Source organism: Natator depressus, chromosome 1, assembly GCF_965152275.1.
Source record: "Natator depressus isolate rNatDep1 chromosome 1, rNatDep2.hap1, whole genome shotgun sequence".
NCBI lineage: Eukaryota > Metazoa > Chordata > Testudines > Cheloniidae > Natator > Natator depressus.
Window position 1 is genome coordinate 36,451,092 of NC_134234.1, and position 13,130 is coordinate 36,464,221.

At 47.0% G+C, this 13,130-nt stretch overlaps 1 protein-coding gene across 1 annotated transcript; it reads right to left on the minus strand.

The window, feature by feature from the left end:
* Positions 1–4,797: 4,797 nt before the first annotated feature.
* LOC141981715 (vitelline membrane outer layer protein 1-like) lies at positions 4,798–10,942 on the minus strand. Its single transcript, XM_074943354.1, has 3 exons — positions 10,729–10,942; positions 7,823–7,926; positions 4,798–5,320 (listed from the first exon to the last, which is right to left on the minus strand). Exons 1-3 carry the CDS (start codon positions 10,897–10,899, stop codon positions 5,026–5,028), a joined length of 570 nt encoding a protein of 189 aa, XP_074799455.1. The 5' UTR covers positions 10,900–10,942; the 3' UTR covers positions 4,798–5,025.
* Between the last annotated feature and the right edge of the window lie 2,188 nt (positions 10,943–13,130).

Consider the following 13,130-nt stretch of genomic DNA (forward strand, 5'->3'; position numbering starts at 1 on the left):
TTACCTCACTCACACATGCTCAGTCTTGACCACTATCTCAGAATTTTGATTGACATCTGACCTTTAAAACAATTTGTGATCGCTATGAGTGGGTTCTGACCATCTAACTGACCTCTCTGTCACCCCTTACTGCACGTGCTCAATAGTTGCCAATCTTGCATCCACACAGCTCTTTGGCAGGATATATATATTAAAAAATCCTAAATTCTTATGGCGCACGCTCAAGGTCCACAGCATCTGTCTCAGGGTGGAGTGACTTTTGCTTATTCAGAATGGAGATCAGAAATACAGAGTAGAGACTGGAGATTTTTTTCCTTTAGCAATAAAGGGGTGTGTCTTTTACCTCCAGACAAACGATAAAAAGAGACAAGTGTAAGTCTCTCTTTCAGGCAGGCAACACTCTTGGCTTCCATCTCTCAACTTTGACAGCACTTAGAATCATAGAATATCAGGGTTGGAAGGGACCTCAGGATGTCATCTAGTCCAACCCCCTGCTCAAAGCAGGACCGATCCCCAATTAAATCATCCCAGCCAGGGCTTTGTCAAGCCTGACCTTAAAAACTTCTGTCTCAACAGTATCATTTCTTTCAAGCAAGCAAACAGCAGCAAGACAAAGAACAATACAGCATCAAGAAGGAACAATCACTGATTCTGCCACATAATAATATCACCAACACTTCAACATCAAAGCACTGCCATGGAATTAGATTTACCCTGTTGATGATTTTAACAGGATATAGAAATGGTTTAAACTATATATACCTATAAAGGAGCCAAAGTTAAACAGAGAAAAATAGCAAATGACACTGAATTTAATATTCTTAGGCAAATTAATGAATCTTATCTCAAGACAGCTCCTTGAATGGCCTTGTCATAAATATAAAGGGAAGGGTAAACCTCTTTGAAATCCCGCCTGGCCAGGGGAAAGCTCCTCTCACCTGTAAAGGGTTAAGAAGCTAAAGGTAACCTCGCTGGCACCTGACCAAAATGGCCAATGAGGAGACAAGATACTTTCAAAAGCTGGGAGGAGGGAGAGAAACAAAGGGGTCTGTGGGTCTGTCTATATTCTGTCTTTGCCGGGGATAGACCAGGAATGGAGTCTTAGAACTTTTAGTAAGTAATCTAGCTAGGTACGTGTTAGATTATGATTTCTTTAAATGGCTGAGAAAAGAATTGTGCTGAATAGAATAACTATTTCTGTCTGTGTATCTTTTTTGTAACTTAAGGTTTTGCCTAGAGGGGTTCTCTATGTTTTGAATCTAATTACCCTGTAAGGTATCTACCATCCTGATTTTACAGGGGGGATTTCTTTATTTCTATTTACTTCTATTTTTATTAAAAGTCTTTTTGTAAGAAAACTGAATGCTTTTTCATTGTTCTCAGATCCAAGGGTTTGGGTCTGTGGTCACCTATGCAAATTGGTGAGGCTTTTTATCCAACATTTCCCAGGAAAGGGGGGGGGGCAAGTGTTGGGAGGATTGTTCATTGTTCTTAAGATCCAAGGGTCTGGGTCTGTAGTCACCTAGGCAAATTGGTGAGGCTTTTTATCAAACCTTGTCCAGGAAGTGGGGTGCAAGGTTTTGGGAAGTATTTTGGGGGGAAAGACGTGTCCAAACAGCTCTTCCCCAGTAACCAGTATTAGTTTGGTGGTGGTAACGGCCAATCCAAGGACAAAGGGTGGAATATTTTGTACCTTGGGGAAGTTTTGACCTAAGCTGGTAAAGATAAGCTTAGGAGGTTTTTCATGCAGGTCCCCACATCTGTACCCTAGAGTTCAGAGTGGGGGAGGAACCTTGAATGGCCTCTTTTGAATAAATTATTTAAATACTTTAATCAGTTTCATAAGGCTTAGTTAAGACCACACTGTTACCTATTTATAAATTGTTTGTTATCCATTATGAGCTAAACAGACAACAGCAACCCCTTAAACAAAAAGTTCTTTGCCCATCTATGAATTGGCTTAGTCATCTAGGATTCATTAGAACAGAACTAGCTGTTAATTTTACAACTGATATGTTTGATCTTGACTTTCCTAGAGAAGAGCACCACCACCAGAAGCAGGCCTACAAAGATATAATCTCTCTTAAAAGCTGTTCATGGAGAGGCATACTTGTGAACTGCTGGGTCATGGGTGGCCTACCTAGTGGGGGGAAGCAGACATCACCTTGTGGTTGTGGTAGCAATTCAGGTAATGACAAACGTGGAATCAGGCACCAGTCTAAAGGTGAAGCTGGAGTCAAAGTCAAGGGACCATGCCGAAGGTCAGAACTCAAAGGGTAAGTTGGCGTCAGAGATGTAACCAAGAGTCTATCAGAGCCAGGAGTTAAGAACCAGAATAGAGCAGGTAGGCTGGGACTGGAGCAGGAACAGGGTTAGGAGCAGGGCTTGGCACAATGGCTGAAGCAGAAAGCAGCTGTAAGAACAGGTATAGTACACCAGGAGTGACTGCTGCTGCAAGGCTCAAGTAGCAGCGGGTTGGTTCCCCTGCCCAATCAGGCAGTACAAACATTTGGAGGGGGCTTATTGGGTCCAGCCGAGCTTGCTGGGTTGCCTAGGGATCTGGCTGAGAGCCAGCTGTGCCCCAACAAGACCAAAGAGATTGTAATGGAAATAACCCTTGTTTATTCTCTCTTTTGTTTTCATTGATTTTGTTTTTCTTTCATGATGAAACAGCCATCGTTCACAACAGTGATTATTGGGCTTGTTTCAAATCATGGTGTTCCCTAAAGCACAGCACAGAACACTATGTGACTAAAATAGTGGGAGTCACTTTCCTGAATGGGCATTAAGAGAAAGACCATTATTGAGATTGGGCCCTTAATGAAGAGGAACTCCATTAGTCTGGAAAGTGAAAGTGCTCAAGGGGATCGATCACAGCCCTTAAAAAGAAACTCTGTGCCAAAGCATGTTATGTAAGGTTAAAAATGCTTCTCTGAATCTCAGGCTCCATTTAATGCAACAAAAGATTTTATCCCAAATGCGCTGGCCACCGCAGAGATTGCCCAAGATAAAGGCCTTATCCTCTTGTGCTGGTTGGCACCTGTAACAAAGTAAAAGGAACCCTGATTCATACGCTGTGGGACTTGCCAGTATCAGGGAGCTGCGGAAAGAAGTGGATTGAAAATAATGCTGGGCCTCAGCAGCCAAACCTCAGCAGGAAATGACATCCAAAGATACGTACCTGCTAAGCTGGTTTAACTACAAAAGCTTTGGTCCTTAAAGGCTGCAATGATTAGCAAGTGCATATGTTTTACAAAAATGGTTGGGTAGGCTTATGCCCAGAACAGAGCGGTGGCATTTGGCCATGGCTGAGAAGCAGCCAAAGAAAGAATAGCTTATCGCCACTGTTAGTATAGAGGCTTGTTTGCCAACCTGAGATAGAATTTTGGGTTTGACGTTTTGATACTCTTGTATCTTATACTGCCGTGTGAACAAAGGACAAAGACACGCTGTGTGTTGTTTCTGCCTGGCCGGATGGGTTTGTTAGTATAATGGGAAGACATAAGGGATAGAATTAAGGGTATGGTGGGAGTGTAATATATGAGCATAGAAGCCAGGCAGCCTTTCAGTGTTTCTCAAGCCAAGGTCAAGCAACCACTTAGGAGGGGCACGGCCTAAGAAACACTAAAAGCCACAGAAAAGCCTGGCCTTGGCCAGAACACAACCCCACTCCTTACCCCTCCCATGAGATACAAAAGAGGTGGGATGAAGACCCCAGACTCACGACCCCCCAAAACGGAACATGACCATAAGTTGTAAGGGGTGTGACTAGGGGCATGCACTGCAGGTATATTTGGTCCTGCTAAGGAGGAAGGGGGAACAGGGACACAGGCAAGGCTCTGAGGAGTCAGAACTGGGAAGGGGGACACGGGGTAAACGCTCTGCAGCATCAGAGCTGGGAAGGGGGACACTGGGAAACAGACTCTGCCAGCATGGAGAGCTATGGATAGCATTGCTTGGAACTAACCCCAATTAGCATCGCATTGCCTGCACTTCAGACTTCTAGTCTTCTGCTTTCTGTCTGCATGACAAGAACCAGGGGAGGGGGTGAAGGGAAAGCCCTTCAACAGCCACAGAGATCAATTATATAAATTTGAAGAAATTTGGACCCTGTTTCTGGATACATTTGGATAAAAATGTTGAGATAACTCAAATAATGCCCCACTTCCATTCAACCTTACCCCTTTTCTTCTTCACTCACCCCAGCCCCCTTCCTTCCTCTATTCATATATGCCTTCTCTTATTGTATTACTGTTACTCGCACCCTAACACATTATGTCTCTGTAGCATTGCCTGGATTTGTTGTGTCCGGTCTTGCAACTTGGACAAGTTGTAAAATTGTGTAATTGCGTAATTTTATTGGCAATCCTAAGAAGCATGGTTTCAGAGTAACAGCCGTGTTAGTCTGTATTCGCAAAAAGAAAAGGAGTACTTGTGGCACCTTAGAGACTAACCAATTTATTTGAGCATAAGCTTTGAGCTGTAGCTCACGAAAGCGTATGCTCAAATAAATTGGTTAGTCTCTAAGGTGCCACAAGTACTCCTTTTCTTCTTCCTAAGAAGCATGCCATATTTGGAAACATACACAGCTGTAAATCCTTTACCTTTTTGTATCTTTCACTGTCTACTTCTTTACAAAAATCAGTCACACACACACACGATTTGGCCCCAGTCATTCCTTGGTTCTCTGGACAAGAAATTTTAACCATTTTTAGAATAAAATTACTTGATTCCCAACATCTCGAAAAAACCCCTTTCTACCCAATATGGCCATGCATCCCCTCTCTCTCTCTCTCCTTATCATAGGCATTATCTCTCCCCCCTTCCATGCTCCTCCCTGTCTCCTCTTCTCCTGGCTCTCCTCACAATCCAGCATTCCCTTGTAGATGTGGAGATGGTACATGATCACATGTCTGATTTGGGTCAATAAGACAGACACCGTCCTCTTCAAATGCAGAGCTAAACTTTAATGGTGTTTAACGGGCGAGTGCTGGTGTTGGGGGATGGGCAGAGACAGGTGCTCGTTTAGTTGCAGCAGAAGAACTTCACATCATTGAGTGCAGTGTCATCCCCACGACCCTGGGGAGCCTCCACCTTTGTCTGGATCCCACAGATGGCCCCAGAGCTGCAGCGATTGCTCCATGGGCCAAAATCACCCCAGGAAAGCGAGGTGCCCATCAGCCCGGTCCCACCTGAGCATGTGAACTGGATGTTGTTGGCCGCCGTGTCATCGCCCTTTCCCTGGGATGGTTCCACTCTCAGCGAGAAGGAGATCAGGTTGCTCTTGGGGCACCAGTGGACCCCAGTCCAACTGCCCCACCTGCCAAAGAAGAAAATAATTACCTGAGGCTTATTCAGGGTCTGCTACCCACCACGGGGCACCAGTCATCCTAGTTACTGTGCACCAAGCCCAGTGTTCATAGGACACACAGCAGTGACCTGAAAACAGGCCTGGAAGGACCTGGGGTATTTTGTTTTCTTTTTCTTGAGTAGTGTTTTTTCTTCCTTGTATTTAACCTTAGAAATATCAGAAGTGTCAAGCCTGGTCTTCCCTGGTTTTGCTGGAGGACTCCGGAGATGAGCCCTGAGTGACAAATTTGGGAAAATGTGTGTAGAACTTATCAGTTCTGGTTGATATTAAGTTATTATGAAATGTTACTATGAAAAACTGCTGTATCATAAATACCTCCCTGTATGTGGATCCACCATTGCTGACAGGACACGTACCAAATATTCTCTAGACTGAAGACAACGGGGAGGTACTTAATGTTAATGACGATGCTTTGACCATGCAAAAGAGTAACTGCATTCCAATACAAAAAAAAAAAAAAACAACACTTGCTCCTCTGTCTGAGGGGAGGGTTTTTTTTTTGCACAGTGGAAAGTTACCAAACACAGAACAAAAAAAAAGCAGCGGACCAGGACTCAGGAGGGATTTAAAGATGGGGAAATAGTCAGACAGGAAGAGGAAGCAATGGGCAGGAGAGAGCAAGATCAGAGAAGCTGGGGAAGGGAACTTCATGAGGGAGAAGTCATCCGGCATGTAAGATGACCTGCCTGCCAGCCATCCAGGACACAGATAACCCCCACCCTTTGGGATGCTGGGGGGCTATTGCAGTTAGGATGTTTATTGCTTTGTATGATCTGTACGCTCTTGGACTTAATAGGCTAAAGTAAAAGAACAATTGTGATAGACTCTGGGCAAAATGGCTGAGTGTGTGTTGTGAGCATCACAACTACTGTGTGCCTCTGAAAGGAATTAAACGGGGGTGGAGATCTGGGAGAGGGTATATTTAAGCAACTGGGGTATCTTGGGGGTCAATGCTGGTCCTGGGGGCCTAGGGAGGGTGGGCAGAGCACAAGAGTGCCAGAACAGGGAGGTGTAGGGGGCTAAGATCCCATCACTTTTCCTGCCTTAAGGATGAGCGACAGGAGGAGGGGACAGAGAGGAGCGAGTGGATGGCGAGGCCTCTGGGGGGAAGTTGCAGAGCAAGGGGATGGGACCACGGTTCGGGCACCGGTGTTTCCCCCACTTCTAGGGAGCTTCCAGTGCTCCTGGTGGAGCAGCCCCACTTCTGTGAAGGAGTAGCAGACAGTCAACGACCAGGAAATGTGCTAGAGAGGCCACAGGAGGAACCAGTGCTGCAGCCTGCTGAGCCCCAAGCACATGGGGATCCAGGCACACAGAGGCTTGGCTTCCCCTCACAGCAGCCCAGAGGGTGGCTGGAAGGGGGCACCTGACTGGATCTGTGATACTTTGCGCTGAATCTTATACCCAAAGATTAGACAGTAGAGAGAACCTACAAAGCCAAGTTAGCAAGAGTCAGCTTCTGAGCTGAAGTCAGGCCCTGTTACAAAGTAGACACTTGCTCTGTGATACATGCACTTGGCAAAAAACACACAGGTACTTCCAAGAAGTACTAGGCTCAAGGTATTCATGTGTGCACATTCCAGAAGACGCAGGTACCACCCCCCCGACATAAGGGTATGGCACAAACACAATACTGGGAGATGGAACAGGAACATGCCGACCCCAAGTAAAACCAGGATGGGAGGACAGGATGGGATGATGAATGAAAATGTTTTGTTCGAAGTACGAGGGGTAGGGATGGTAACTAACCACATCAGAAGGGTAATACGTAACTTGTTTACATCAGTGTATGAAAGAGGGGTCACAGAGGAGGTGTCTGTCTGGCCTAGGGGGGAAGCAGAAAGTCACGCCACTTACTGAGCTGGTCATGGGCATACATGTATTAGTGTTCCTATAGAGTCTATGGGGTACTAGTACAGTGCTTCGTTGACAATAAACCTGGCTGAGTGCCTTTACCACTGAACCAAGTCTTTGGTCTTCTTGGGCAGTTCGATCGAGGTCTGCTGTACCAGCTACCTAGCCAGAGCTGGTGCAGCTCACAGAGCCAACAACCGACAATGTCAATGGCAAAATCCCACTCATTCCAGTAGGGCCAGGATTTCACCCAAAGAATATGAAAGGATGTAGCTAAAAATTCCTTTCCCCAGTTCCCCAATTGCTGCAGCTTTCACACTGGACTCTGGGGCTGGTATCATTTCACTGGTTCTCTCCAGTCCTTCACAGCAACTTCCAGGACACACAAGATCTGAATTTTAACATGAAATGGCCAGCTGTGTCCATCATAAAGAAGCAGAAACAGAACAGCCAATGCCCTATTTTAATTTTCCTTTACAGATTCCAAACAGAGAGAATAGTCAGAGAAGAGACCCTGTGCAAATGGCATAGTTCATGGTTATTCTCTCTGCACTTCCAGAGCAGGAGGGATGGGAGAGAAACCAAAGGGCTACTCACGGCCCCACCGTGGACTCGATGCTGGAGCCGTCAGTGCAGTACAGGCGAATGCCATTCAAAGCCGTGTCATCACGTTTTACCCCGCCGCCTTGGAAAGGCTCCACCTAGGAGAGGGGAACAGAAGATGGTGGCACAGGTACAGATTGGGAGGAGACGGGTTGGGAATCCCATCCCCCAAGCCAATAAACCTCCCAACTTCCTGTTATTAAATTAACTGCATTTCTTTAAAAAAAAAAAAAAGAAAGAAAGAAAGAAAAAAAAAGGAAAATGTCCAGCAATAATCAGTCCCAGAAGGCTCCTGACACGTTACAGCCACTGCCCTGGGAAGCTGGGAGGCAACTAAACAACCTTTCCCATATACAATAACTCCTCACTTAATGTCGTCCCGGTTAACGTTGTTACGTTGCTGATCAATTAGAGAACATGCTCGTTTAAAGTTGCGCAATGCTCCCTTATAACGTCGTTTGGCAGCCGCCTGCTTTGTCCACTGCTTGCAGGAAGAGCAGCCCGTTGCAGCTAGCTGGTGGGGGCTTGGAACCAGGGTGGACCGGCAGCCCCCCTAAGTTCCCTGTGCGGCAGCCGCCCAGCAGGCTATCGATTGCTGGGCAGTTCAGCTGTCCCTCCCCCCACTGCCGTGTGCTGTTCCTACCCCCTGCCTTGCTGCTCCCAGGAGCCTCCTGCTTGCTGTGCAAAGGGGTGGGGGGAAGAGGGGTGCTAATGCCAGGGTGTCCCCCTCCCCCCTATCTCCACAGAGCCAGGGGGGACACGACAGGGCTCAGGACAGAGGGAGCTTGCTGGCAGCAGCTGCTGTCTCAACTTAAAACTTGATCTACTTAAAAAGGCAATGTACTTAGAGTGTGGTCAGCGTACTTAAAGGGGCAATGGTCATCTCTCACACACACAGTGTTTGCATCTGTCTCTCTCTGCCATGCTGTGTCTCCTCCCTCCATTCATGCTGCCTTGTAGAGTGTGAGGCTACATTAACGACAATGTGTTAACCCTTGAGTGCTCAGCCGAGTGCTAGTTCACAATTTAGCAGCAAGGCATTCTTTGGGAAATATCCCAACCTCTGACTCCACCACCTCAACCAAGTTTCACAGTCATAATTGCTGTATACAGTGTGACAAGATGGCCAATGTTAGTCTGGTGGGTCCTGCGCTTTTCTTGGCAGGGAGCTAAGATGCCACCCCTTGCCCCTGTTCTTGGGTGTCATTGGCCATGCTAGTGGCCCAGGACGGTGGTAAAGGAGGGAAATGGACAAGGGGTCTGGGTTTGCTCCTTACTCTGAGCCCGAGCCCCAGCCCCTCTCAACCCCTGTGGGTTCTTACCCTCTTCCCCTTGGGTGGGATACCTGCAGTCCTTAGATGCTAGGGAAGGGAGTTCTCTCCCCCTTACTTCAGTTCTCTGATTTTCCAAGTCTCACAGCACACCTCCAAGCTCCAGTCCTCTCTTTTCTCCTCCTCCTCTTCTCTCTACCTGAAGCAGGGGTTTAATTAGGTTCCTAACAGGGCCTTAATTGACTGCAGGTGCTCCAATTAACCTGCAGCCACCTTCCCTAGTCTACAGGGAACCACACCTTAATTAGCCTTGAGCTTGTTTGTTTAAAACTTATAGTGAGTGAGTGTGTGTGTGTGTGTCTCTAACTAACCCTCTCCTTCCTCCCCCATTTAGATTAATTCTTATGGGAAAATTGGATTCACTTAACATCATTTTGCTTAAAGTAGCATTTTTCAGGAACATACGTACAATGTTAAGTGAGGAGTTCCTGTACTCCCCTTTATGTTTTCCACCTCTTTGACATCCACTCTGTCAGGCAGAGACCCTGGATGCCAGCTGGAAAGAGTGAGCAGGCTGCCCCTACCCACAACCCCCACACTGGATTTTCACTCTTGCAGCAACACACAGATTCACAGCAGTTAGAGAGGGGAGATATCCAGGCTGGATTTAAATGCAGTGGTGATGGTGCTCCCACTCATTCCCTTACTCCACAGACTAACAGTTCCTTCTCTGGCAGGGAAACGTGAGGCCGAGTCTACACTAGAATAGTTTTGCTGTTCTAGCCTTACTCGCAACGTCCTCCTTGTGTAGCCATAACTGCAGTAGCAAAAAGAAAAGGAGGACTTGTGGCACCTTAGAGACTAACCAATTTATTTGAGCATGAGCTTTCGTGAGCTACAGCTCACTTCATTGGATGCAGGAAAAATACTTTTGCTGGTATAGCTTATTCCAGTTTGGTGAGCAAAATATACTGTCCTGGCAACAGCACTTTTGGCACATCTACTAGGACTTTTGCCAGCATAGAAATATTTTCAAAAAATGAAAATAAATCACACCCTTAACAGGCGTAGCTATGCTGGCAAAACTTTCTAGTGGAGGCCTGCCCTCAGAATGAGTTTCAAGCAAAACTTTCTTCACTCATTTTATTCCCTTCCTCCTACTTTCCCCCTCAAATATGCCCCCCCCCACACCCTTTCATGTTAACACCTTTCAGATGCTTACAGACAGTGGTCACATCTCCACCTCTCACTCGCAGCTCACCCGAGCCAGACAGATTTAGCTCTTTTAATATCACCTCCTAACTCTGCCCTTACACCCCCTGGCCCTTTCTGCTTTGACAGATGTTTCTGGTTGAGCCCAAAGCAAAGCCCCTTTAACCCAGCTGTGCAAACAATTGTGTTCTCTCTCATTTCAGCCCCAGCTCTGGGGTCACAGACATTCCCTGCCCCACACCCTTTAATAAAATCAGTGACCCTGTATGCCAATGGCTGACCAGAGTGTGAGGAAGAGAGGATTTTTAAAAACCCAGGAACAGCCTAGAGTCAAGAGAAGTTCTTGCTGAGAGACTGGGTGGGGGTGGGGGTGGGGGTGGGGGTGAGGAAGTGGCAGTAAGATGGGAAGAATTTTACCTTCAATGCAAATCCATTAGCGTAGCCATGGGTGCAAAACTCCTTTCTCCCCCATTCACCCCATGGGCCTCCATTGGGTACAGTGAGGGTGTAGATGTAGCTGCGTGCCCCTGCATCTTGGAAGCAGCAGGAGAGGAGCAGGCAGAGCCCTGCATGGATAAGGGGCTGCATTGTGCAGCATCAGCTCTGAAGCTATCCACGGAGAAGCTTGTGAGTGACTAACACCCCTAGGCACCAGGGAGATTTATAGCCAGGAAAGCTAGGCTGGGTTTCCTTGCTGGCCTGGTGCCAAATCCAACTGGGAGTAATCACTTATTGCCACATCCCTGCACCTAGGCACTGACCCATCCAGCCCTCGCACACAAAGGGCTCATTATTTCCCAGTGAGACTGTCAGCGGCTGAAGGAAACTGCTGCCCAGGGCCAGGGCAAAGTGGGCAAAAGAGGGACTGTGTGTCCTGAGGGCAGGCAGCAGATTTTAGGGCAGCTGCTGAAGGTTCAGAGGTAAAGAGAAGCAGGGGAGAGGACCTTGCAGCTGTATTGGACAGAGGGTCCTGGGATTGGCAGGGGGAGAGAGAGAGATTTTTTTTCTTTCATAGCTTTATCTCAGGGTCTCATTTCTGCTCCCTGAAGTTCCCTCACACCGAGTAGTGAGATTTTTCTCCACCCTCCCTACCCCATCTCCCTGTCCATAAATCTGGGCACCAGCCAAATGGTAATTTTACCCATTCCAGGCTGGAACCATGTGGTCCTGGATGAGCAAACATATCTGTTTGTTCCATGCTCTTCACCTACCGGTTGTTATCTTGCCTACCCCAAACTCTGCCCCAGGGATTGGTGAGGGAGTTGGTCCCCGTTCAATCAGGATGTGGCACTCCCATAGGATAAAGCTAAGACACTTACCCTTGGCTACTTACCTTTATGAGGAAGCAGAGGCCATTTGCAGTCTCTGTCTCCTGAGAGAAAACAAGGCCAGTTTCTTCTGAGGTGCCTATTCAATTCTTAGCCCTTTCCATTTAAATCTGTGCGACTAGCCCACCTGGTTAGGTAAAATCCAGTTTCTACAGAAAAGTTTCTTCAAGAATAAACAAATCAGCTTCTGGGGAGAGAAGGGCCAACACAGAAAGGCTGCAAGAGCTGGGGTCATTGTTAACAGTTGTATGTGTCAGTCCTGAGGTTGAAGTTCCCAGAAGGCAGTGAGCTTACCGCTACCATCTGTTGGCAAACAGGAGAAAGAGTGGCCAAGAACTGCTTCAAAGCTGTTTACCCAGAACTCCAGAGAGACAGAAGCTCTACAGCAGGGGTAATCAATTATTTTTTGTCAAGTTCCACCAAATTTCTTCATCAAGGTATAGTCAAGGTCCAGATTCTAGAGAAAATACAAAAATAGTAAAAATAATTATAATAATAAGTAAAAAAAATGTTGTGGTCTGTTCAAATGCATCTGGCAGTCTGGATATGGCCCTTGGGCCACCTATTGACCACTCCTGCTTTACAGGATAAGGAGCTCTCTGCCACCCTTGGTTGGTGAACAGGGAAAGTACAGCTACCAAGACTTAATTTGCATACGTTTTCTTCCCATAAATCCTCCAAGTGACACTTCGGGGAGTCACCAGAACAATACACGAACTCCAAATTGGTGTGGGAGTGGGACTGAGGTGTAGGAAGGAGGAGAGGTGCACCTTGCTTGTGGCAAGGAGTGTGCTGGAGGGTTCTACAGATCATTGATCCCCCTTCATGGAAGCTGTTGCCAAGAGACGTCAGAAGCTACTCTGCAACAAGAGATAATGCAGAAGCAAATTTGTGGTGAGAGGCAGCAGTGGACAGGAGCAGCGTTGAGTGAACACTGGTAAGGAGGCCCCTACCCAGCGCCAATAAAATTGAAATCACCATAGATGGGTTTTGTGGTGGAGCCTCAGGACCAGACCAGGCAGCACTTCCCATGGGGGTGGGATGCAGGCTGGCTGAGTGCTGTCCTGGACTCTGGGACTATGCTCCTCGTTGACACCAACCATAAGTGGGCCTTAGTGGGGAGAGGGAAGTGATGTGTGAAAAAGGCAGTTGCTTATTGGACATTCACCTGGAGGGTGGGGAACTGAGTTAACAGACTTCTGCCAAAGATATCATAGGTTGGCTAGTTTATTCCTTTATGTGTATAGTTGGCGTGTTTCCCCAAGTTGATTCTGTGTCCCCTTGCACCAAATAAAGTCTTCCTTGTTTTATATTCAGATTCAGTGCTTGCGAGAGGGCAAGTATTGCCTGCTAAGGGAACCCAGGGGAACCCAGTATGGCCATTCTTCTGTTCATTTTTCCCTGGTTCTGGGTGGGGGCTCAAGCTGCTGTTGTTTGTTAATTTAAAGAGAAACCCCTTAAGATAGCTGAACCCAAACTTTGTTGCTGCTG